The following is a 26,034-nucleotide window of genomic DNA, read 5'->3' as shown; positions in this document are numbered from 1 at the left end:
ATTTAAAACAAATAGTGAAATATACATTAAAGCATAAAATAATTATGTGCACACCACAGTATTTCTCTAAAATACCATTTGCAGTGACGTATCACATCCATTATTTTAATGCAATTCATTTTGAGAGGAAAAAAACCTGACAATGATGTTTCCAAGAAAATCCTTTTGTAATGCATCGTGTTTATTCAACATGATTTACACCGTTTCATTGGATAGGGAAAAAACCAGCATGACGTATATGTAGTTTTTCCTTTCCATTACACACATATTCAATTATATTGCTATTAAATCTTTTTTTTTTATATAAATGCTGAACCCAACGTTATATTTGAATTTGTTGAAGGGAGAGGAATTTAATGTCCAAAAGTAAGCATTGAATGCATAACTTTTTCTCGAAACAGACATTTTTGTTGAATTTACAAAAAGAAAATTGACCCCTCCCCCTCTTCCCATTGAGTAGGATTTTGAAAATGGGGGAAGTTTCTTAAATTTTTTATATTCATAAATTTTGCAAACGACACATGACGTACGCGATGAATACTTCTATATATCCCCCTAATAAGCCGCGTGAATTCCAACACTTGTAGGTGACACTGGTATCGACTTCACATTTTATAGGCGTGGTTACGCGGTCACGTGAGACATATTGCAGGTTTTTTGGACGTCAGTTGATAAGGATAGAATATTTGCCCATTCTACTGCCCATGAAAGGTCTTGTGGAAATATCAATTCAGATGAACACGAGAAATAAATTGATAACATGTAAGCGTCGATGCTGAGCTCGTGTCTCTACAGAATTGCTAACTTAAGTGTATATTACTAGATACTTGTGGAAATTAATAATATTGACTTCGGTCCCACCGAGTGGAGGCAGTAAAGTTAAATTAATGGCTCTTAAGATGGATTTTCCCCTGCTGTTAATTTTTCATTTTGTAATTACTACAAATACTCTGAAGTCCCTCAGTTCTTTCGGCAAAGAGTCCCAGCTAACGGTGGTGGGAGTGCACGGCAATTACACGTGGCCGGTCAGAGACAAAGCGGTACATACCCAGGGGGACCTGATCCTGGGGGCCCTACACATGGTGCACGAGAGGAGTGAGGATAAGATATGTGGCCCTATCATGCCCCAGGGTGGTGTCCAGGCCCTGGAAACGATGCTGTACACCCTGGACGTCATCAATGCCGACCAGAAACTCCTCCCGGGAATCACCCTGGGGGTGCTGGCTAAGGACGACTGTGACCGAGATATCTACGGACTGGAGCAGGCCGTGGACTTTATCAGAGGTGAGCTTGTACTGCTTGTACTGTTTGTACTGTGTGTAACCTGTTCTCTTTGTACAGTTAATAGCTTGTACTGTCTCTGCGATGTGTAATACGTTTTGTCTACGGTATATTAACAAAATATGTAGCTTGTACCATCTCTTCTGTATTTAGCTTGTACTGTATGCATGGTAATAAGCTTGTACTGTCCGTACGGTAATGTGCTTGTTCTGTCTGTACAGTGTAATTGCTGGAACTTTCTGCACGACATTAAGCTTGTTCTGTCTGTAGTGTAATTAGCTTGTTTTGTCGTTACTGTAACTAGCTTGTTTTATCCGTAGTGTAATTAGCTTGTTTTATCTGTGCGACATTAAGTTCTGTCTTACGGTAATTAGCTTGTTCTGTCTGTACGTATACTATCTTGTTCTGTCTGTACAATGATTAGCTTGTTTTGTCTGTATTGTGATTGGCTTGTTTTATCTGTACTATAATTAGCTTGTTTTGTGTGTACGACATTTAGCTTGTTCCGTCTTACGGTAATTAGCTTGTTCTGTCTGTACGTATACTATCTTGTTCTGTCTGTACAGTGAATAGCTTGTTCTGTCTGTGGTAATCAGCTTGTTTTCTCTGTATGGCATTAAGCTTGTCCTGTCTGTACGGTTATAGGCTTGTTCTGTCTGTGGTTGTTAGCTTTTTTTGTTTGTTCGACATTAATATAGTTTGTTCTGTCTGTACGACATAAAGCTTTTTCTGTCTGTGCGGTATTTAGCTTGTCCTATCAGTACGGTAATTAGCTTGTTCTGTATGTACAGCGTAATTGTTGGTATACTATCTGCACTTGGATTGCTGTCTGTACGGCAATTAGCTTGTACCGTCTGTACAGTGTTATGATAGATAGAAGCACTGTCTGTATGGTAATCGGCCTGTAATGTCTATGCGGTTTAAAGCTTGGTGTCTGTACGGTATTTACTATTCAGCTAGTACTGTCCGAACGGCATTCAGCTTGAACTGTTATAAGCATTTCTGTCTATAAAGTAATTAGCTGTTTGACCCGTTAATAGTATTTGCTTGTATTGTCTGTGCGGAAAAAAGCTGGTACAATATGTACATGTACAGTTATCTTTTACTGTCTTTAAGTGATATATAGCATGTACACTGTATATGTGCTTGTACTATCCGTACATTATTTAGCGTGTATTGTTGGTAAGGCATTATAGCCTAGACTTTCTGTACGATATTCAGACTCCTAAAAAGCGAATATTAATAGAAAACAACATTTTCCAGTGATTATAGTGTTATGAACTGCAACAGCTCTGTTGGTGTATTATCCATGATGGCAACAGAGCAAACCGCCCGTTTACTAAAAAATCGCTATTTCCTTTAAAGAATTGATACTGGTTGTGTATTAATAAATTAAGAATTGAATTAGATACTGAATATTATAAATTGTATTTTCATAAGCAATATAAAATCCTCAGTATACAGATGAATTAAACATGTCGAAGCAAAAACACTAATCAAATTCAATTTGTATTACTATACTACATATACTACATTTATTGCATTCTGACCCAAACTACTCTGTATGAGACTAATTACAATATATTGAAGATTTTCTACATAATAATAAAAGAAGTTACTTTTTAATCATCATTTTTGGACAAGAATTGAAAAAAAATAACTTAGTATAAATTGAAACTCCTTGATAAGGACTTGCAGAGGAGCCATTCAATAAAGATTGCCCGACCCTTTAAATATCTTATTTTACAAACAAATAAAATTCCGTATTCATAATGACGTGCGTCAATCACTATGGAAACTCCTATCTAAAAATATCTATCTTATCATATTTCATTAACATTCATTTTTATGCTTGTAAAAAATATAAATTATCCTAGGCCATACTGTACTTGAATCTGTTGTAATACCGGCATGTGCTCTTGACTGAACCAGTAGCATTCATTTTTGCAAATAAGCCCAGAAATAAGACATTTATTATGATGCCAGAAAAGCTGAAGCATCTTTAAATAAAGCATCCTTATAGTTATAATCCATTATTTACCCATTTCGGAGTATAACTTCAAAATAAAGAAATTAGGTGTTTTCTTTTCAGCAGTAATGCTATTTGATTTGAGACGGGATATTCACAATGAGGAAAAGCCAAGACTTTAATCCTTAAGTTTATCAACGGCACTCACTAATGGGACGGTGTTATCAATTCCAGTTTCATCAATTACTGGCGACTTCGAAAATCAACTTAGGTTTTCGTCCATTGTGATGGGGAAATGATCATCTTAAAGACCTTACCATAATAGTCACATGTTGATGAAACAATTAGGGAACGAACGCTGCTAAATCAATTCCTATCCAAGAGCCTTTTTTTCGTTTCAAGGAAAAGAGGAAAAGAAATATAGGTGATTAATTGATTTTTTTCTGGGGAATTTCTTATTGAAAATAATTAACGTCGATGGTTGGTTGGAAGGGGCCGGTAGTAATATTGTGGTGTAGATATCGGGAATATAAAGAACTAGACATTTGATATTAGTTGGATTCATCAATATTTAGAGTTCATGAAGGTTCGTATCGAAAGTTGAGAATTTATAACCGCGGCATAAAATGCATGATTTCGCAATACCATCGGTACAAAGCAAATTGCGTGAAGTATCGCAGAGAAAAGTATAATTTTAATTGCACAGATATACACACGTTTCGACTTCCAAGTGCTTACAAAAAAAAACAACAACATGAAAATAGATGTAGATCACAGAGAAGCAGGATTGTAGGGATTTTTTCTTTAAAATCACATGAGATAATGACATTTCATCTTAAAGGGATTTATTAAAACTTAAAAATCATTTTTATTTTTTATGTATGAAATGGTTAACTGGTGCGTTTTAAATGATTGACCAAAATATTGAATGTTAAAGTCAAGTTACAAGCGAGATACAGAGGTAAGAATTGGTTGTTATGTAAACAAAGCTCGAGTCTTATAGTTGTTTACAAAAATGTAATGTAGAGAATTTCCATTTCTTGGACAAAACGACATGTTAAAAACAATTTAAACTGATTCAATATCTTCATAAATACTATTATCAACAAAAGAAAGATACATTTGACACCAATACAACATATATGTAAAAAATGACTATATTCGAGCTTTGTTACAAAACAAAGCATTATGAACTTTGTATCTTGCTTATAACTTGCTATTTTACTTGCAAATTTTGACATAGCATTATAAACTTCTATATCTATCAGTATAAACATTGAAAATGGAAAATAAGATTTAAAATTTTAAGTCAATTCGTGTCAGAGTCCCTTTAAAGAATTACCTCAACATGGTAAATCTGGTTTTTTAAAAGGAAACATATAATAAGCAAAAATTATATGAATTCAATGATTAATTATACATGTACATGTACGATAACTTCTATGACAGTCGACTTGCTAGAAAAGGTCCAAGTACAGTGGCATATTCCTTAAATGATGTTCTGTGAATGAATACGGTAGACAATCAACCCGAGGTGGGGAACCTGAGAACATTTTCTGAAATTCTTGGCTTGCGTGTTTCAAACTAGAACGAGTTTTTAACCACAAAAGCACCAACCCTTTTGCAGAAAAATAGGACGTCATCTCATATAACCATTTTAGTATTGTTTAAAGTCTCGTTTACATCTGATATGCTTATATACTTTTTAAACATTTTGACAGTTATTATTTGTCATATAACACACAATCATTTTGTAGAGGAATCACTTCTTATTTCGAAATCCGTGACTTTAACTAATTTTAGTGTCAAACCAAGCATTTATCAGTTATACAGCGTTATATTGCCGTATCTCCCACGACAGGCGCCAATATCGATACCGTTGAAAGATCTGTTGCGGAGTTCGGCAGTATTTGTCTGACTCTCAAATATGGCCACACTCTCTAGCGGTAGGATGGATGTATTGACAAGAAATTATATCTTTTCTTATTGACAGAGCTCTTTCTTGTCAACTAATTTTCCTAACGGCAAAGAAATAAGTTTGCTTTCCCCAATAATGATTTTTTCTTATCCTCCTTTGTTTTACTCTGTGTAAGATTACTCTCATTAATTCTCACATTTCCTCCATGGTTCCGTGACTTGTAACCGCTTGCCTCGGCAAAGGTCTCCCAAATAAAACAACAACGACTCTAGCCTGTCCACTCTCTGTTTTATTTCGGCCTCTTCAAATTCTGAAGCAGAATAATCACGTTCAATAAAGAATGATTAATTTTCTGGAAGTGCATTGTCCTTGCTGAAAAAACCCCGAAGAATTCACACTCAATCTATTGCGGATTTCATGTGCTGTTTTAAAAGTGCTGAGTCTTTTTATTTTATTTTTTCACATGATTAATATATTAAATAATTTTTCCGTTTAGAGATATGGTAAGAAAATGGTGATTAATTTCTTTTTGAATGTTGTTTTGATTTAGGTTTGTGTCAATTAGATGTTGATTTCAATGCACTTATATATACAATGTAGCGGGCACCATTACTACATGTACAACAATAAGATAACTGTGATGTTATGTGATTCTATACTACATCAAATTGTTCACAAAACATCTCGGACAATACATGTTAGAAAGTTTTATACTATTTCTACATACATACGTACCAATAACTTTTGAGTGAATTGGAAGACTATTATACTGTTAAATGGCCTTTCGATCATCTTCGATGTGGGTTTAGCTAGCGATTAAAAAATTATCAATTTAGAGGCGTAATCAAACATTGCACGGATCCAGAATTTATTTGTCTAAATCAAAGGCATGCTTATGCTTTGGTATGCTAAATAGTTCTAGGATTATGCTTTGGTATGCTAAAAAGTTCTAGGATTAAGCAGTGGGTTGTGCAAGGACCAACAACATTTTTATGTAACGATTGTAGAATTAAGGTGTGAGTTGTGCAAAGAAAAGCCGTATTTTTATATGACAGTTGTGCGAGTACCAACCATATTTTATGTAACGGTTGTAAGGTTAAACTGGGAGTTGTACGAAGAGCGACCTCATTGGTGTCCATCCACCGTGATAATTGCATACTACCCTTGTCATGGCCAACATCGATATTGGCATGTAGGAGACAATATCCACAGGTTCTAAATCAATACGCACGGATTCATTTACTCGTGCAATAACTCGAGATATGCATGCTTTACATTTAAAAGTGATTTCTTTTTCTCGTTTATTTTCTATTTTGAGGTAATTTCGAATTAAGTTTTCAGTAAAATGTAAAATAATGGTTGATTATTTTTCCAGATTGTCCATTAAAGATCTGAGATAAATTTGTGAATTCTCTTTTATATTTCTTATTTGATGCTTCTTGACAGAATATCAAGTCGTTGTTTTTGAATTATTTTTTTTATGTCCAATGTATATAGACCCTAATTGTCATTTCCAACTTCATACTTTTCAATAGCACCACTTCCGCGGACAGTTATCACTTATCTATATATATTGTAATAGTTTTTTCAACCAATATACCGGTATACCATTTTCGAAGCCGGCGATGTTAACGCCATTGCCCAGGTTCCTGTTTTCATTCAGCAACAAGGGACTTTTAGAATAAAAGCTCATCAAAATCTCTCTCCTCTCACTGTCTCTCTTCTCTTAAAGTCTCGTGTTGGGATGTCAGATTCGTTTTCCGCTTAAATGCGTGTTTGGAAAAAGCTCAGAAAATGATCTGTAATCTACTCCTTAAAGAAAGAACTTGGACCTGCAGAGAGACACATTAAGTCGATCGAGAATTTGCCATTTTAGAGATCAGTTCATCAAATAAAGATGTACTTCAAATTAGACTTCTGCTTAAAATGGAAAGTCTCCGCATCGTAGGTTCTGAGTTGAAATGCCAACATTTTAAATTATCTCCTAAGTCTCTATTTCAATTTGTAAAACAAACTACTTTCGACTTAATATGTCGAAGATATGAAGTTATACCGTTTTCATTGAGTGTAATGAAGGTGAATCTTATATTGTTCTTCTTTATAACCTTTCAATCAATATTTGATTTTGTAAATACAAGTGTAGGTTAAAAAATAAACGGCACAAAAAGCTTTCACTTTTCAAAAGCTTGCCCAATGACGGCTAGTCATCTGAATATACTCTTGCATTTGATCGATGAAATTTTAAATAAAAGCTCCTGATTTTATTGCTACTCATTGAATTTCTTATTTTATGGCAACAATTGTTTGAATATGGAGCAAAATACCCCGAGTTTTTGTGGCGAGGTTTGCAATACAGGTTGTGGACATGATTAAAATAGATTATATGACTTTAATATTGTTTCTCTCGAAAAGATACAATCAGTTATTAAACTGGTGACGTCGCAGTACATGTAATTTTTATCATGCACGTGTGGCCCGTTCTTAGGTCTCGATACAATGCATGCCTTCTTGAGATTCTACCGTTGACATTTGCTAAGAACTAGGTCTCGAATTTTGAAAAATCATGTACAAATCACGACTACATATTCATGTTCTAGTATTTTGGTATTGACAATATGTTGTTTTATATTTTTGTGGATATTTCATACAGCGGGAAAACATATATATATATATATATATATATATATATATATATATATATATATATATATATATATATATATATATATATATATATATATATACTTAAAACAGATTTTTACATTAAAAAGAATATGAATAAATTTCTTTTGGTACGTGTTGATTTTGTTCCGTGCACATAGATTACATGTGATCGATCGCATGATATCCACAGACATATAAATATATAAACAACAGATGAATACAACAGCCAAACAAATAAACCACCACGTATTCAGCGTCAATAACTTATATATGGATTTCAAAGCAGATGACGATACTTCCAGAAAAGGTTTTTAAAAGAACTTAAGTTACCAGGTTATCAGAAAAACAAGAGAAGCACTCTTAGATCATTATAAGAATTAATTCGATTTGTTCACCCTATGGCGAATTCTGTCCCAAATACCAAGACTGGCATGGAAATAATAATAATGGTTTTAGGCAAGGTTCTGCCTCGACCATTAAAACATTTTATAACGCGTCTCAAGAAAACTTCACCTACTCAGTTCGTCGACAAGAAAAAACACAAGAAATGTTGACCGTATTAAAGGCTCAAATAATAAATGTACATTAAAGGCATTCTTTTCTACTTTGTTGCCAGGTTCCATAGCAAACATAGGAGGATCGGAGTACGCATGTCATGACGGTTCAGATCCGGTGATTCTAGGGGTCATTGGGGCGCCATCTAGTGTCACCTCAATACAAGTAGCCAACCTGTTAAAACTGTTCAAGATACCACAGGTACGAGAGAGAGAGAGAGAGAGAGAGAGAGAGAGAGAGAGAGAGAGAGAGAGAGAGAGAGAGAAATTCAACATCTGAGGATCTTGGTGGATGTCGTATTTTTACCAACTGTACTAAATTTATTAGAGATTATTATGAAGACGTATTTACAATGGTATTCTGGTTTTCGATATTCCTTTACTGAAAATCAGCAGGCATTCATTAAAACCGTTTGCATCAATAAAGGATATTTGAGAACAGTATGTCCCTGTAGGATACAGCGTGAACTTTATTGAACTTTATTGAATATCACCAATAATGAACATTGTAATACTTGGGAGTAGACACGACACGGTCATGGCTTCCTACTTATTCCTCCCAGGTACGCCCGGGATTTCTTTATTGACAATCTCCGTTGTGTTAAGACCATCATCAAAATTTACATACATGTACTATTATATTCCAAGATTGCAACGCACTACCAGGAAAGAATTCACTATGTAAATGGTAACAATTAACAAACCAAGAAGCATTTGACATTACGTTTGAATGATGTCAATATTATTAGCCTTGCAGGAAATGTCGATTTTTTATGTATTTTTTTTTTCATTTGTTTTTGAAGTTGGATGAAGTATTTGTCATTCTTTCCTAACTTGACTTCAGTAACAGACAGAAAAGCTTAACCCCTCTACATGTTACAAATATATTTTGAAACATGGAATCAGACAGTCGCTCTAACAATGGGGCGTGTCGATAATTTGGAAGCGCTGTACAATTAACAGCGCGAGTCGGGACATTAGTTGTAGAATGGGTTTACATTAAGCCAGGAAATGAGGAATTTTTTGACAATAAAACATGTCGGAATGCTTTCCTCAACCGTCATCCATCCTGTCAGTCCGTCGCAATAAGCCATCGCCATATTCAAAGCCCGGATCATGCATGCTTGACCCCCTTACCCTTCAGAAATAACAAGATTTACACAGAATACAGTGAAACTAATTCATTTAGAAATCAATCACAGACTGATATATCATCTATAAGACAAACTGGCATACAGAAGAAACAGGCTTACAAGAAGTTACTGATCATACCACGTATATATATCCCCTGCTTCAGAATTCATCTATAAATCTGCCTTCTGGCATTTTGGACCGCTCTCTATGGAGGCCTTCTCAATATCCAACATTTGTTGGACAAACTAATACATGTTGTTAATATGGATCATACACACAGAGAGGCGGCCGTGCTATTGATTTTGTTCCAGCCTGCCAAAATCCAGCCATGCCTTAAATTGCACAAAACATATAATAGAATTTATATTTTCTCTAGGTTTTCCAGTTAATGGAAAGTTGGTCGTAGAAAGTATACACTTCTAAAGTCAATGTCATCTAGATATATAATCATATGAAAACAGTGCATATTACTTAACCGTTTTAACAGAATGCAAATTTCCCTCTTTGAAATTTATTTGGAAAAGTTATGATTTATTTAACAAGGGTTTACTCATTGCGCAAAATATCCAATTTGAATACATGTATTGTTTTAAAACCCAGACTTTGTTTTATATGCATTCTATAATAAACTTTAAATAAACGATAGTATAAATTCACTCTATAACTCAAACATAGAGGCGATAGAACAATACACAGGTATAGCTCACAAGACAGGTATAACACAATTCAGGTATACCCCTGTTGTTCCAGGTGAGCTTTTTCTCCACCAGCACGGTACTGAGCAGTAGGGACAGGTACCCGTTCTTCCTGAGGACCATTCCGTCTGATGTCCACCAAGCACAGGTGATGTTGGAGCTAGTGCGCATGTTCGGATGGACCTACGTTTCTGTTGTTTACGAGGAATCCAGTTACGGAATGCAGGTAACATGTCAAGTTCAAACACAGGTGCTTAAAGACAGGACCGACCGCCCCCCCCCCCCCCCTCCACCCCAACCTCCAAGTATCTAGACCCCCGAGACTTTACTCTTTTTTCTTGATAAATTATATTAGTTTTATAAATTACTTTATACATTCATTGCACAAAATTACTGAAAAAACCAACATTGTTTGTTTGACATTTTAATTGAAAAAAAAAAACTAGGACATATTGGTGCTTCATAGGATTTAATTACTAGTAATAATAAGAAAAGAACGATTGAGTCTACATGTGTGTTGCTGACATTTTTACCACTTATCCAGTCCGCTCTAGGCGTGTTTTAGTGAGGTTTGTAAATTACAAGTTATTAGAAGTCTTACAAACTCTCTTTTTGAAGGGATTTAATGAGCTGGAGAAGCTTTTAAAAGCAAGTGAGATCTGCATCGCCGCTACAGAGAAGATGATCAAGGACTCCGGTGTAGCGGGCCAAGCGACCTACGACAAAACCGTGGAACGCCTGCTCGCCAAATCGAATGCTCGCGGTAAGACCCAGGCCTGACCGTCATAGCGTGTTCCTACAGACACTGGTTTTGAAAGGAAGAAACATTCTTCATTTTGATCATATCCCGCAATTTTGATTAAAGTTAAAACTTGTGACAAAGATTATAGAGAGCGGATGCCTGGACACTTCCGTCCACAGTTGCAATATCCATTGTCTGTCACGAAATATCTCTCAATATTGGACTTATTTTGTTGGTACAGTATTTGCTGTCTAATGGTTATAACCCTTCGACATAAGTTTGATCTTCAGTTATATTGTAATTTCATCTTCCCAGTATCAACCTATGGATCAGATATACAACATTTATCTATTTACAGATTATTCAGAAATATTCAACATGTTATCATTAAATAGACCACAGCTAGCGTCTTTCCACATTATCACGCTCCGTCTGGACTAATGATCAACAAAATGGTGGTTAGCTGCGCTTTGTTTCCTGTAGGAAATTAAAAACGTCAAGAAAATGCACTATTTTTGCACGTGCTCGCAAAGAAAAACATTATTTAAAAACATGTTATTTGAATCTAAATATCGATTCTTTGCAAAAGTGATATTCAGATTTGACTCTAATCGTAATTACTCTCTGTTCACACAATATACCATAAATATGCTTTGGTTTGTTTTGGCCTGGTTGTGATCGTGTTTGGTTTATAAAGGCAAAAAATTAGGAATGTGTTCGAGTGGTTTCGCTTGTGGGTTAAATGATATAGCCCTGACGGTTTTCGTTTAAAATTCAAATGAGTATGATTTTTTTTTCGTTTGTGTAAGTATAATTGAATTAAGGTTGTTTCTGGTATTTGTGATTATTTGGTTTCTTTAATTAGGTATGATCGTGTTCGTTTGGTTGTTTGTGTTATGTTTTCATTGTGTGCTTATTTGCGTTCTTAAGGTGTGATCGTATTCGGGTCTGACCAAGAGGTGGGGATGTTAATGCAGGCAGTCAGACGGAACAACGCCTCCCGCTGGTTCTCTTGGATAGGGAGCGACGGTTGGGGAGGGAGGAGTTTAGCCGTAGATGGCAATGAGATAGAGGTATAGAGTACATGCACTATTTCAGACCGAAGATAGATAAATACGTATTTTTTACTTAAACCGTTAAAAATAATGCATATATTTAGTTTCCATTTCAATTTTCAATGAAATAATCTTGATTTGATTTTATTCCTATGAAGTTTTATATGTAAGTTACACTGTGCGAAGAGCCCAACACCTTGTAATGATGCATCACGACAAGATGTTGGGCTCTTCACACAGTGTAACTTACATTATAATATCTAATACTTTAAACAACAAATCTCCATTGCATAATTTATACTATTCATTTTCAAGATTTGTTTGAATTTCCACATTTTTGGCAAAACCTTGCATTATTTTCTTTCTGGTTTGCCAGGTAGAGGGCTCTGTGACGGTACAACCATTAGCCTTTGAAGTTAAGGGGTTCAAAGACTATTTCCTACGTCTCACTCCTCAGAACAATAAACGGAATCCGTGGTTTGTAGAGTTCTGGGAACAGCAATTCAGGTGTAAATATCCTGGAAGTAGCTGGACCCCTTATAATGACCAGTTTAATGTAACATGTAGCGGTCAGGAACATCTCTCTCCCAGTGAATTCGAAATGGAGGCTCAATTGCAGTTTGTTAGTGATGCCACAATGAGTTTTGCGCATGCTCTTAATGTAGGTTTTTCAAATTATCATTATCATTGGTCCGATTGCTTCCTACGTTTTCCTGGCTTGGTGTTGATACAGTTCTTTGTGTATTTGTAGAACATACATACGGACCTCTGTGCTGGACAGTCCGGTCTGTGTGACGCCATGATGCCTATAGACGGAGAACTGCTCAAAGACTACCTGGTCAAAGTAAACTTTACAGGTGAACCATGATTGGTCATTCGTTTTATCATCAATTAGAATTATCATTCAGACCAAAAGGATCGATTTAATAGTGATATATCATTTTTTGGTCGTGCTTTCTTTTTCAAATACATTTAAAATTTCGTTAATCTGTGCATATTCATTTACCCTTATATATACTACTTAGCTTATTAAATCATACGAACGATTTCTTTCTTTTTTTTTTTATATAATATTCATTTCATAATTGTGTAGGTTTATCTGGACAAGACTTCGCCTTTCTTCCCAACGGAGACGCCCCGGCGCGTTATCGTATCTTGAATTACAGGCAAGTTGAAAGAGGGCGCTTTGAATGGAAGACCATTGGATACTTTTTGGAGAAACATTTATATCTTGACAGTCAATCCTCAAAAAGAATCTTCAACAAAGAACAGGTAAAGTGGCGGTATCATGATTTCTACATATGACAATGTTTTAATATACATTAGACATACAATGTATATAATTTCTAACAAGATATATTAATCAATACTGGATTTCACAAATATATATACTATTTTTTCTCTCATATTTTTTTTTACAATTACTAAATGTGTTTTTATCAAATTACTGTTGTTAAACATTATTACGGATTAGCTCATATTTTTCTTATGCATATATTTGAAGATAGTTGATTTAAAGTATCGGTGGGAAGAGCCGAAACACCCGGATTCAGTGTGCAGCAGACCGTGTCACAAGGGGGAGGCGCATCATATGATTGACGGCTCGGCCTGTTGCTGGACCTGTTCCCCTTGCCACATTTACCAGTATCTTCCAACTAAGTACGCATGCGTGGACTGTCCGCTCGGTACAATTCCTAGCTATGACAGGCAGAGTTGTGTGGAGATAGTTATCGTGTATCTCAGGTAAAATTCCAAACTAAATCTGTCAATGTGCATTATAAATTACATTAAAAATCTCAATTTATATAAATTTCGAAATATAAACTTCATAAGTCAGAATTTTGATTTTCGTGTACTTGAAATATACAAATGTTACAAACCAACTTAAATTAATGTCACATTGTAAGCATACTTTATTTATTGTATTTGTGATACTACATTATAGTACAAGTACTTTATTTAACATATATTATTAACAATGAGCTTTGAAATTTATGGTCTCCTATTTAGGTATACAGATGCTATTGCAATAGTTGCCATGACATTCGCTTCACTGGGTATCATAGCAACGGGTGTTGTCATGACAGTTTTTATCGTTTATAACAACACCCCGGTTGTCAAGGCGTCCGGGAGGGAACTGAGCTTTGTCCTTCTCTTTGGGATTTTTCTGTGCTATGCCATGACTTTCATTCTCGTTTCCAAACCGCACGAGACAACATGTGGCGCCCAAAAATATGGAATAGGATTGTCGTTTTCTATCGTCTACTCTGCGATTCTCACAAAAACCAACAGGATTGCTCGAATCTTTAGGGCGGGAAAAAGAACTTCCAAACGCCCGCGATTCATCAGTCCCCGCTCCCAGCTCTTCATATGCGGGGCTTTCGTGGCTTTTCAGAACGCAGTGGGAGTTGTGTGGCTGTTACTTCGCCCTCCCCGGGCTGTGGCGTACCATGCGAACCGGGACGACCATCAGCTGGTCTGCAGTGACGCTGTGGGGGCGTGGTACATGGTGGGTTTCACCTACCCTATCGTGTTAGTGGTCATTTGTACGTTCTATGCCTTTATAACGAGGAATATACCAGAGGCATTCAATGAATCTAAGTATATAGGCTTCACAATGTACACAACATGCATCATATGGTTGGCTTTTGTGTCCATTTATTTCAGTACTGAGCACAACATTCAAATAAGGATCGCGACTATGTCGTTTTCCATCAGTTTAAGTGCCACAGTGGGTCTTGTATGCATGTTCGCCACGAAGTTATACATCATCATTTTCCACCCGGAGAGGAATGTTCGTCAGAGTCTGTTGGCGGCAAAACCTGTGATGCCCTCCCCCAAACTGACCCAGTGCTACTCCAGCATCCCCTCGTCCTACCTCTCCAATGGGCGACAGGACACTGCCCACTCCACCCAGTCAGACTACGGAGGTGGGTCTATACATCACAGATATATTCGGAAAGGGTGTATTGCTTTCGTTATCGCATTTGATATTGAAAATATTATCAAATTATTTTAGTGGGAAAAGAAGCGCAAAATAAATGCACCGCGAAAGTGATTAAATGTGACATTCTAAATAAAAGTGAGTGTTTATTTCCAAAGTCAACGTCTAAAATGTATCAAGCGATTTAGTTGTACGCTGCCATGGCTCAATGGTTAAAGTATTGGGCTTGTAAACTGCAGATCATGAGTCTGGGACTTTTGTTAATTTTTACTGAATTAAAGTATTGAAAATATAATTTTTTATCCAAAATTGCACATTTTGTGCCTATTTGACTCATATACTTCTTATCCATCATGCAATTTGTCAGAACCAAGTAATTTTCTACCGATTTGATAAACCATTCCAAGGTGTAGTGAGCCACCTTAAGTTTGCATGCGCGTATCTAATTAAATATATAAATTGTTTGGTTTATTTCACACAGTATAAATATTATCTAACCGTAACTTATTTCTTCGCCTCCTCATCTTGGATACCACAAGACAATAAGGCCTCGCGATACATTCGTAAAGCGATTACAAAAACAGCTTGATTGAATAAGTCGGACGAAATTCATCTGGTCAATGAAAAGATGTTTATCCTCAAGCGTAGAGATAGCAGAGAGCAGGGTTCTGACGAAGTTAAGCGAGCTTTCACAAAGAGAGTTTTGGTGCCTTGTCCCCTCGTGTCGCCCCCTGAGAGCACTTTATTTGATTATCCACTTATTCGATGTGCAATAAATTCTGGCGAAGACGTTGCTATTGATTCCTAACGTGCTAATTAGTGTGACAGAATATGAAAGCGATATCCATTGATCTTTTATTATCCAAGATCTGGCCCTCTAAATTAAAAATCTCTCTCTCTCTCTCTCTCTCTCTCTCTCTCTCTCTCTCTCTCTCTCTCTCTCAAAAATGCATTATGTCTGAATAAAATTTTCAAACCTATGGCGGTATCTATCAGCATTCATGTATCATTATAACCATGTATAGGTCGTAACTGGGTCTTTTTTTGCTACACAGATCTTGAGATGGTCCATCGCCTGCGCCCCTCGGTATCCTTCAGTAGTTCTATCAGTAGATCTACATGCGCTACCCAGACTCTGACGAACGGGACCAGTACCAGCACACAGACCCTGGACCTCATCTCAAAGGGGGCCGACGATGTTCAGTTGTAACTGCTCTCTATAGATATACATGCAATCTGAATAAGTTGGAAAATCCCTGCATGCTCTGTGGGCAAGATATTTTATTGGTATCGGTGGTATTAATTAATTATCTTTAATGAAAAAGCAGTTGGAAGAGAGAGAGAGAGAGAGAGAGAGAGAGAGAGAGAGAGAGAGATTATATGCGATAGTACATGTTTAATGTTTATACTTTTGTGTGTACAAAGGTATATTATTATTAAAAAAATAAACATTCATCTTACATCATCTTTAGTTTTTCGCATCTTTGTCACGAAAACCTCTATTATCGTGCATGGTATTGGAGATATTTAAAAATGAAATGTAAACTGTGATACAGAAGATAGCAAAGATGTAAATCCAATATACATGTACAAACTTTTAAATGGTAAGCAAATTCTGCTTTAGTCACACCAGGGTAAACAAAATGAAAATTTAATCACTGGCATAATATTTTTTACAATAAGGTCATTTTCTCATGATCATCGAACATAATCTAATTTACAAACTCGCTGTCTTCACATTTAGGTGGACACCAGAGAACTGACTTTGCTGAACTTTTTGTGAACGTCTACCGAATCCCAAGAGACGGGTCATTTATTACTCTTTTTTGCATTTAATCGGTTTCCATGGTGTTCAGAGTTTTAAGGAAGTGGGGAAAATAAAACCCTCTAAAAAGATTGATTCCCCATTCATCATCTACATGAACGTAACGGCAATTTAATTGATGGTCGGCATTAAACTGGAAGGCTCGACTCACCATCTATATCAATTAGCATACAAGCTTGGCATATTTTCACGGTTGGATTAAAACTTCTCTGGACATTACAATGCTGTTCTAAATATGATGCATGGACGTTAGGGGATTTCTAAGTTCATTATATGTGGTTGTTGGCCTAAAATGGGCATTATCTGCACCCCGTCTGTGGCAGAGGAGATAAATCATCAATGGAACTTAAAATTACAAAGCCATTACGATGACGTGAACGACCATATTTAGATATGAAATTAATATACAAAACTTTTGTTGATTTGATTTGAACATATTTTATTGTATACATTAAACATACATACCAATTGTAAAGACACAAGTTCTAATAACTTTCGAGGTCTTCACCATTAAAACAGAAAAATTGTACAAAACTTATAACAACTGTAATAACATGATATAAATTTATAATTATAGAATGACATCTACGAGTATAGAAACTTTTGTCACATGATATTGCAATATCCTTTGCAAAGAGAGATAACTCTAACTAAAATCAATCAGGATTTTCTTAAATAAGATATAATTCAATAGATGGATGAATGGATGGATGGATGGAAGGATGGATGGATGGATAGATAGATAGATAGATAGATAGATAGATAGATAGATAGATAGATAGATAGATAGATAGATAGATAGATAGATAGATATGGAATAACAAGAAGTCAGGGGTCTGAAACAGCGACGACGGACATACAAATGTACAAACAACTTCTGGTAGTACTTCATTTTTCAGAAGGGGTAACAAAACTAATCGACGCCTTAAGCTCAAAACTAGACGAACGTAACGTCGATGTGGTTATATACGGGTTCAAACCCCTTTGTTTGGCATGAGATCAGCTGACCCCGGTTGCAATAGGTTTGCAAGGCATGCAATTGTGATCGTTTCCCAAAGTTCAACAGCCGAAAGCATGTTGCATTCACAGGAGCTTAAAGACAGGGCCGATCTTCCGTCCATTTTATACGAATTAAGTACAATACATCAAAAATTACGGTACAAATCCATTGAATTATTGTATGAAGATATCGTCGTATCTCAAATGTATTCAGCATTATTAAACTTGCTTGACATCCTAAACTACTTTTACTGCAAAAAATTCTTCTCAATTTCTTCTCTTACTACATGTAATCCTACCCGATATATTTTGTTTTTGTGTATGCAGATGCATATACCATTAGGGTACATATATAAAACATTCTGTCTTGTTTTTTAATCCAACTTACGAATGAGCTATATAAAGTAAACTGATATAGGAATGTAACTATAAATGAAAAGTTAGGCACACTTTAAAAAAAGGAGGCATGCTTATGAAGTCGAGCAGCTAATGAGGTCGATGAATTTTATCACATATTTGAATTAATATAAAAAGCTGCATCATCACAAGCTTTGTCTTCGACCAAAATAAACCTATATACTTTTTTCAGATATTTAAACCAGTTCGTCCTTCACGGATAATCGGATTACATATGCAGAGGTACATATACTGAGCAGGTACCAATGATTAAACAAAAAAACCAAGGAACTTGAATATCATAATTACAGCTATGATTGTGGGTATTATTGAATTACACAAAAAGTTATAAAAATATTAATGTAATCATGGTCAATTGACTTCATACAAGTCAACTTAATTTCTTTAACTCACGCATTGTGACAGAGGTAAAGTTTAATCCGTATTATGACAGAGGTAAAGTTTAATCCGTGACAGGTGTCACTCTGGTTTGGTCAGTTACTCAGTTTTTTGTTATCAGTTATATTTTTCATATCTATTCTTATTTCGCATTTTGTTGTTCTAATTAGTCATATATAATTAATTTTAATGAACTGAGTGCAAGAGAGATCATACATATGTAGTGTCATCATGCAACATCTTTTCCTTGCATGTACAGTCATTCATACAATGACGTGTTTCGAATATCGATATCCGTGCATATGAATTAAATCAAGATATCGATACGTGTGTATATCTTACCAAATGTCACTTTAAGAACATTAACACCCTATATCCATCCATCATTTTTGTGGGTTCACTACAGAGAAAATATTATTCAGAACCAAAAATGAACTCAATGGTACTTAATGAATTTAATGTTTAAAGAAAATTTTTCTAGAAATTTTCAAGAAATCTGATCTGAACTGAACTGTACAACCTTTAAAAACATAACCGTACATAAAGTTCTGTATATCTTAATGCTGTTAATATATGTATATGTTCTCAAGATTTAAAAAAAAATAAAACTAAAGTATTTGAAATGTAATTAATTACATTTATCAAAGTAAATGAGAGTAATTAATTACATTTTAAAAAATCAATGTAATTGTAATTGCAAGTAATTGATAAAATTGTCAATGTATTTGAAAGTAATTAATTACTTTTCAAAGTAATTGACCCCAACTCTGGACTAAGATTAAATAACAAAATCTGATTTCATAAGTAACAAACATGGTGTCTTTTACAAACACTTATAGTTTGTTGAGAATCAAAATTTGAAAATTGTCTGACATGTACATATTTGATTTTCAAAAATCTAATTTTTTGTAAGGGACATGCATTAAGAATATATTCAATTCAATTCTTTATTCGCTCAAGACCTGTTCATTGGTATTTGAGGTTCAAAATCAGTATATACAAATGTACACGAATACAGTCAAGGATCACATGTACAGTAGAAGTAATAATGACAAAAAAAGGTTAAAATCACAATACAGTAGGTTGTTAAAGTTGGTTTCTGGAAGAACAGACTTTGAAAATTTTTTTAATAAATATTGACAAGTTTTTTTAGTTTTTCTACATTAAAAGTATTCATGAGCTCGTTAAATTTTATAATATTTGGGTTTTCATAATATCTCTTGGGTAATAACATTTTTCTGTCGTTTACAAAATGTGTACATTCTAAAATATAATGAAATTCATCCCCAATACTATTAGAATCACACATTGTACATTTTCTTAAATGTTTTTCAATATTATGCCATCTACCTGTTTCAATGGGGAATCGATGATTACATGTTCGTAATTTTGTAAACGTGTTCCGTAGATCTGTAGGTAAAATCAACAAGTACTTTTCTAAATTGAGATTTGTTTTAGAACCCTAAACAACGAGCGTTAAGACGACGATAAATACTCGCCATTTATAGGTTATCTGTTTTCAGACACGCATGCATGATTGCGCATATATATATGCATGCTGACTTACTAATTAAACTAAACGGCTGTTAATTTATATGTCTAAAGGAAAGGGGGGGGGGGTAAATTGAAATCCATTTTTCAACGGTCTAGCTTAATTCCTCCGTTATTGTTCCAGCTGCTTGGGATGTTGCGAGGCGGGATCTCGGCAGAACCTTGTAAATTATCGCACGATGTGCGAGGTGTTAATTTATGCTTATGTACAAGATATAAGGCACACATGAAGTTGATATTAGCATTAATTGATTCACAACCAGTTGATTCTTTAAACATGAATTAGCATTTCATATTAACTTGCCTACCACTTCATGCACCTGCACTGTTTATTAGTTGTTAATCAAGACGAACGACATTGTATGCAGGTATATCGATCAGCATGCATTGACTTAATCAGCTACTCTACAACATATCTCATAAAAATAATAGGCTAATATCAATTTATTCTAATGCATATTATACAATGGTTCTTAGATTTTTAAAATATTGTAAATTCAAATATGACCCCGAACATAAAAGCACAAAGTACACCGAGACGTACTGTCTCGTTTCTATAAAATCATAAATGAATATATACATTCATATTAATTATTATATTTCATATCCTATAGGCATACAATGTATTTCCTTTATTCATAGAATAAACAAAGCCCGTGTATTCCATTTGTACTTACTTGTATAATTATTATGTAAAGATCAAGCTATCATTATCATACGGATATCAAATCCTTTGTTTACATCACGAAAGTATAAGGGAACGAGGTTTACAATCACGATCTATTCATAACCACAGCACGTGATCTTACATTGCGTGCGCATCTCCGTTGCTATAATGGGTTCAGCAATTTACATTAATATTCATGAGTTTACCTTATAAGGATATGACAATCGAAAAATTGACCAATCAGATTATGCCATCAAACGTAAACACGGTTGCGTCGTTTGTTTTCGAGTCGTCAGCTGGGAGAAGAAAGTAGAGGAAATATACAACGAATTATTCACTGAAAATTGCCGAATTTTGATATCTACATTGATCAACACTACTCTATCGCATCAAAAGACTGCTAGTACGTGAGTATATTCATCCGTATCTGCTGCTTTATCTTAATATTTTAGCTTGAAGTTTGACAGCTGCATCGATTTGACCTTCATAATGGCTGCCAATTCCTGCCTACATACGCTGCTTTGAATTTACTGCGTAATGGAAGCAGGCAGGCATTTTCGTGAATAAATCTATCACTTAAAATGAAATATCTTATATTCTTACACATGATTTCATTTGTTTCATCCAATGAGTTTTATTGTTTGCATATTTCAATGCATTCTTTGTTCCGCTTCGGGCGGGTCCTTAACTGCATTTTGTTTGTTGAATTGAACTTGTTAAATCTTGATCAGTTGCAATCCCACGGGCAACTGACGCGTAAACAAGGAAATTTCTACGGTCTAGGCTAAGTTTACGATGATATTGTATATTGTACTTGAGTGTTTCATTGCATATTCCAGCTAGCGAAATGATTTCTGCTAGCTCAGCAGCATTTCGCGATTTTATCGATTTCTTTTACATTATTGGAAAATTGATTTCCTCTTGGAGAGCTCACCATCTCTAAATTAACACTGTACGAAGTTGGACAGAATATCAAATCCACATTCAATGTTTACAGGTTATTTATAGAAACACAAAACAGCTGATGTAGCGTTTCGATGTATTTATAGCAATTACATACTACATATGTAGGTCAGTGTCTTTTTTACATTTCACAGGTACATTGCATGCATGTTCTATAATATTGATAATCCACTATATGTATAATGTATACATGGATAATTACAAGAATTTAAAAAAGCCACTGGATATACTCCGATAGTATTACATGAGGAACCTATATACATTGTTGCACCAGGGTTTGTAAGAATTTTGCTACCCAACACTCACCTTGAAATGTAAATAAAGCTGAGGTGACAAGCTAGGTATTTAAAGAAACTTATGAAACAGAATAGACCGATATGTCTCTAGGATTTGGAGACCCCATTGTGACTATATTTTACACTTATACTTTACAAAACAGGTAAATCTATATAGTTTACTTTGAGAATTTTTATCACAATAGATCATTTGTAAGAAAACTTCATATAATATTTTTTTCCTGTTTTAGTTTGCTTTAGTATTGTGAAATTTTATTGTTAGTTAATGTTGGTCATGGTTGACTTCATATCTTAAACCTAAGTATGACACACTGTGTTTAGCATGTATTGAGTTATGTCATTGTTCCCTATCAAAACTATGTAGCACCTAGATTAGATCACATGTTAGTTACATAAAACTGCCTGCAGGTTAAATTTACACCCTTTAGGGTAGTGAAACATCCAGTCTTTCAAAATTTATAAGAAAAAAAATCTAAAATAAAATTATTCAAATCATTATTGGTGTGGGGTTTTATTTGCCCAATTAAACTATTGAATTGAATGTTTTATTTAAAACTAAATTTTATATTTTCTTTTAGAGTGCCACAAAAGCCCACACAACTGCCATTGATTGAACACAACAGAGATATTTGCCACTGAATCAGCTTGATCCACTCCCTTGTGCCAACATGTTCAGCAGTGTTGCTAACTACCTGTTTGGGTCCTCCCAGCCTGAGGAGGAGGAGACTGTGCAGAAAATGGAGCTGGAGACAGCCCCTGCCAAGGATGATGATTGGTTGATTGTCAACGTTCAAGGTACATCACACACAGCTTCAACAAACAAACACATCAGCTGTACTATATGTAACGTACTGCATGCTGTAATACATATTGAACAGTTTGAACATTTATGTTTTCCTTTTTCTTTGATGCTATATTACTCTACATTCAAATCATGCAAACATCTCTTGCTATTATTTCTGCTTGGATGCATGCTTCACAAAGCAGCCCCATTTGGTATTTAGGTTTGCTCAACAGACTGTTTTAGATGGGTGGTAATGGTGCACACAAAACCTATTATAGGGTGTAGATTTTAGATTAAGGCATGTCTTAGAGAATGGAAAACATCTGTATTTTAAGTTATTATTCAATGTTGTGCAATTGTACATACATGTAATAATAAAAAATTATAGAGGTCCTAAACTGATATAGTATCTGCCATCTGCCATTTTTTTTAAATATATACACAGATTTTAAAAACATTCAAAATGTTAAAACTAAATCAGCACGACAAGATAAATTATTTCTAAATATGTTGAAATTCAAATGATTTTTAGGTCATTTTGTCATCAGTGGCAAGTTTTGTTTTTTTTTTTATTTCAAATTGAAAATAATAGCTAGCTAGTACTCTCTGAATGCAGCTTTCATGTTCAATGATGTTGAGGTCAAAATAGATTTCTAGAAAGTAAACTGAAGCAGAACTGCAAAGTAGAATTTCTCCTTGCAGATAAGACTACGTGTGTCACTGTTCCAACAGTCTGTCGAGTCTCGGGTCACTCCCCCTATAGTAGTGACAGCGACACTGGTATGGGCCATGGCACGCCCAGCACGTCTGGTGCCTCCACGCCTAACTCCAGGTTCTTTCTGCGTATGCATGAAAGTTGGATTTTAACCCCACCTCCTTGTTTTACTGCAGGCGGCCCAATGTCCCAAGTTCCAATGACAGAAATGGAGAACCTCCTGATCGAACATCCCAGTATGTCTGTCTACAACAGTCACTGCTCCCGAGGAAGTTCCGGGGAGGACAGTAATCTCTCCGAGTCTTCCACGGACAGTATATCTAACATTGTGGCCAAAAAGGGTCTCCGTCCAAGAAACAGTCAAGGGCAGGTAATCCGACAGGCCCCGAGGCGACCCAATGCTGTGGCCGCTCGGTGTGGGATTCTTGCCCAGGCCGAGGCCCTGAAATCTGCTCAGCGTTCCAAGCAACGCAAAGAATCTCTCCATCTCTCTAAAGGCAGCTTAGATAGACACAACAAGACTACACTTCGCCACAGCAAGAAATTCAGCCAGAAGAACAGAATCCAAACTCCCTTTGGACGCAACTTTAACACTCAGCAGATGAAGCACTAAGAATGGTCCCTGATAGTCCCTGTAACAAATTGATAGGATTTTTTGTGTAAAGATTGTTATTTAAAAGTTAATGGTTTTTTTCTCCCAAATTTTTAAATTGGTGATTTGGGTATTTGTTTGAATATTTCCAGCATTTTTCTTTTTCTGCACTTTAAAGGAACAAGCATAAATTTTTTTTTCAACTTTTTTGTTGTATGTACATTGTAGCATAACATTTTAAAATCCATTCCGTTTCATATGGAATGTAAAAAAAGAATTAGTTTAGACTTAGTTGTTGTGATATAAAGGAAACATAGAATATAATTGTGTAAGTGATACCTGTTCAGCACAACCTACAGTATATATCTCAATTTAGTTCAGTAGATTCTGTCAAATACAAATATATATTTGGTGCATTATTTATATCTGTGTTTTGCTGGAACAGGCAAATCCACTTTGTAATTTTATCAAAACAAATTTCAAATCCACCGACTTTTAAATTTTAAAGAATGAAACATATTTTTTTTCTCTTTTATTTTTACCTTGTATACCAAGTTACATATTTTCAAATTTTAAAAGAATTTTTACAGTTGTTATTATTTTTCAAGATTTGTAAATATTTGTGTAAGTTTTAAATCCATTATCATTAGACGTGCAATAGCCTCAGTGATGTAAACACCTAGTTTCCTTGGTAACAGGATCTATTCTGTTTTGATTACCGGTTATTTCCATAACACCCCGTTGTTTGTTACCTGCCAGTGTTAAGGATTCCAAGATCTCAATGAAACACTGTCTGTGGTCAATTTGCCTATGTTCTTACCAGCAATCTATCTATGCAATTAGGCCCACTTGCTATAGTACTAAACTCACAACTGATAAAGTAGCAGTGGGGTTTATAATTATTTTATGTCATTTAAAGATCATGTTGACATTTGTCCATAAATATGGTGCATAATTGATGAATATAATCCAATTCAGGTGAAAAAGAACTTTGTGAGTATGGTTACCAAAGATTTCAACTTATGAATGGTTGCTTACAACTTTACAGAAGTTCATGTAAAGCTATGGATAATCAGTTGTTTTGATTGATAGATATTGTGTATAAGAGGAAAATAAAATGCAACATATTTTATGATAATGCTGGGTGAATTTTGAACATTTGAAGTTTGAGGAATGCAACATTCTTTTATACTTGGTCATTAATATTTAGAACTTCTACTCTCTATCAAGTTTTCCAATCATGTCAGATTGTTAGAATCTCCAAAAAAAAACTAACTTAAAAATCCTATTCAATTCATTTTATATCATCCATAAATTAGTTTGACTTACTGTTAATTTAATTTGGGTATGTTGATTGTTAAAACAGCTAGAATCTCTCATTTTTGATTTTTTGAAAAGATTAACTGATGCTGCAACAGATGAAATAATGTAAACTAATTGCGAGATAGTGTATTCAATGTTATTTATTGCGATATTAAAAAACTTGCATTTTTGAATGACCTTTTCTCGGTTTTTTTCTTTATAGAAACAAACTGAGTTATTTCCCTTGTCACAGTTAGTGAATCAAGCTGTGAGTTAACAATATGTCTATAATTGTGTCATGAAAATACATGTAATAGTAATAGTTTGTTTACTGAAATCAAGGGATTAAAAAATCCTGTTGAATCTCTCTAATGAACGTCTAGATCAGATTACGCAAGCACAGAATAACATGGATTGAAAAGGAAGGGGGGGGGGGGGGGGGGTCAGTAAATTAAATAACATATGATAAATGACACTGTCTGACAGAATGCCTTATTTGCCCCCCCCCCCCCCCCAACTATTAATTAAAAAAATTATACTATCCGCGTCATGAGTCTGTAGTATATCGAGGAATATCATCCATGAGTAC

At 35.0% G+C, this 26,034-nt stretch overlaps 2 protein-coding genes across 5 annotated transcripts; both read left to right on the top strand.

Moving 5' to 3' along the window:
* Nucleotides 1-688: 688 nt before the first annotated feature.
* Nucleotides 689-16,365, top strand: LOC105340578 (metabotropic glutamate receptor 3). Its single transcript, XM_034483357.2, has 11 exons — nucleotides 689-1,284; nucleotides 8,449-8,588; nucleotides 10,271-10,441; nucleotides 10,834-10,978; nucleotides 11,888-12,030; nucleotides 12,389-12,673; nucleotides 12,764-12,869; nucleotides 13,106-13,284; nucleotides 13,517-13,755; nucleotides 14,023-14,942; nucleotides 16,012-16,365. The coding sequence occupies exons 1-11, from the start codon at nucleotides 888-890 to the stop codon at nucleotides 16,164-16,166; spliced, it is 2,880 nt and encodes a 959-aa protein (XP_034339248.2). The 5' UTR covers nucleotides 689-887; the 3' UTR covers nucleotides 16,167-16,365.
* A 4,687-nt stretch (nucleotides 16,366-21,052) lies between these two features.
* Nucleotides 21,053-24,350, top strand: LOC105340553 (tumor protein p53-inducible nuclear protein 2). Of its 4 annotated transcripts, none has more exons than XM_011446678.4 (3): nucleotides 21,053-21,196; nucleotides 22,631-22,847; nucleotides 23,728-24,350. In XM_011446678.4, the coding sequence occupies exons 2-3, from the start codon at nucleotides 22,721-22,723 to the stop codon at nucleotides 24,162-24,164; spliced, it is 564 nt and encodes a 187-aa protein (XP_011444980.2). In that variant the 5' UTR covers nucleotides 21,053-21,196; nucleotides 22,631-22,720; the 3' UTR covers nucleotides 24,165-24,350. The 4 variants fall into 4 exon arrangements, with proteins under 4 accessions (XP_011444980.2, XP_011444978.2, XP_011444979.2 ...); XM_011446676.4 differs by having other exon boundaries at nucleotides 23,539-24,350; XM_011446677.4 differs by having other exon boundaries at nucleotides 21,058-21,200.
* The last annotated feature ends 1,684 nt before the right edge of the window (nucleotides 24,351-26,034 follow it).

This window comes from Magallana gigas, chromosome 3, assembly GCF_963853765.1.
Source record: "Magallana gigas chromosome 3, xbMagGiga1.1, whole genome shotgun sequence".
Classification (NCBI taxonomy): domain Eukaryota; kingdom Metazoa; phylum Mollusca; class Bivalvia; order Ostreida; family Ostreidae; genus Magallana; species Magallana gigas.
Note: the sequence above shows the minus strand (reverse complement) of the source record. Positions and strands in the feature narration are given on the sequence as shown.

Excerpts from the sequence above, each read along its gene's own strand:
- LOC105340578 (XM_034483357.2), top strand. The coding sequence starts at position 888 with ATGGCTCTTAAGATGGATTTTCCCCTGCTGTTAATTTTTCATTTTGTA. Across the intron at positions 8,589-10,270 it reads AACTGTTCAAGATACCACAG|GTGAGCTTTTTCTCCACCAG; the intron begins GTACGAGAGAGA and ends CTGTTGTTCCAG. Across the intron at positions 12,674-12,763 it reads GTTTTGCGCATGCTCTTAAT|AACATACATACGGACCTCTG; the intron begins GTAGGTTTTTCA and ends GTGTATTTGTAG.
- LOC105340553 (XM_011446676.4), top strand. The coding sequence starts at position 22,721 with ATGTTCAGCAGTGTTGCTAACTACCTGTTTGGGTCCTCCCAGCCTGAG. Across the intron at positions 22,848-23,538 it reads GTTGATTGTCAACGTTCAAG|ATAAGACTACGTGTGTCACT; the intron begins GTACATCACACA and ends TTCTCCTTGCAG.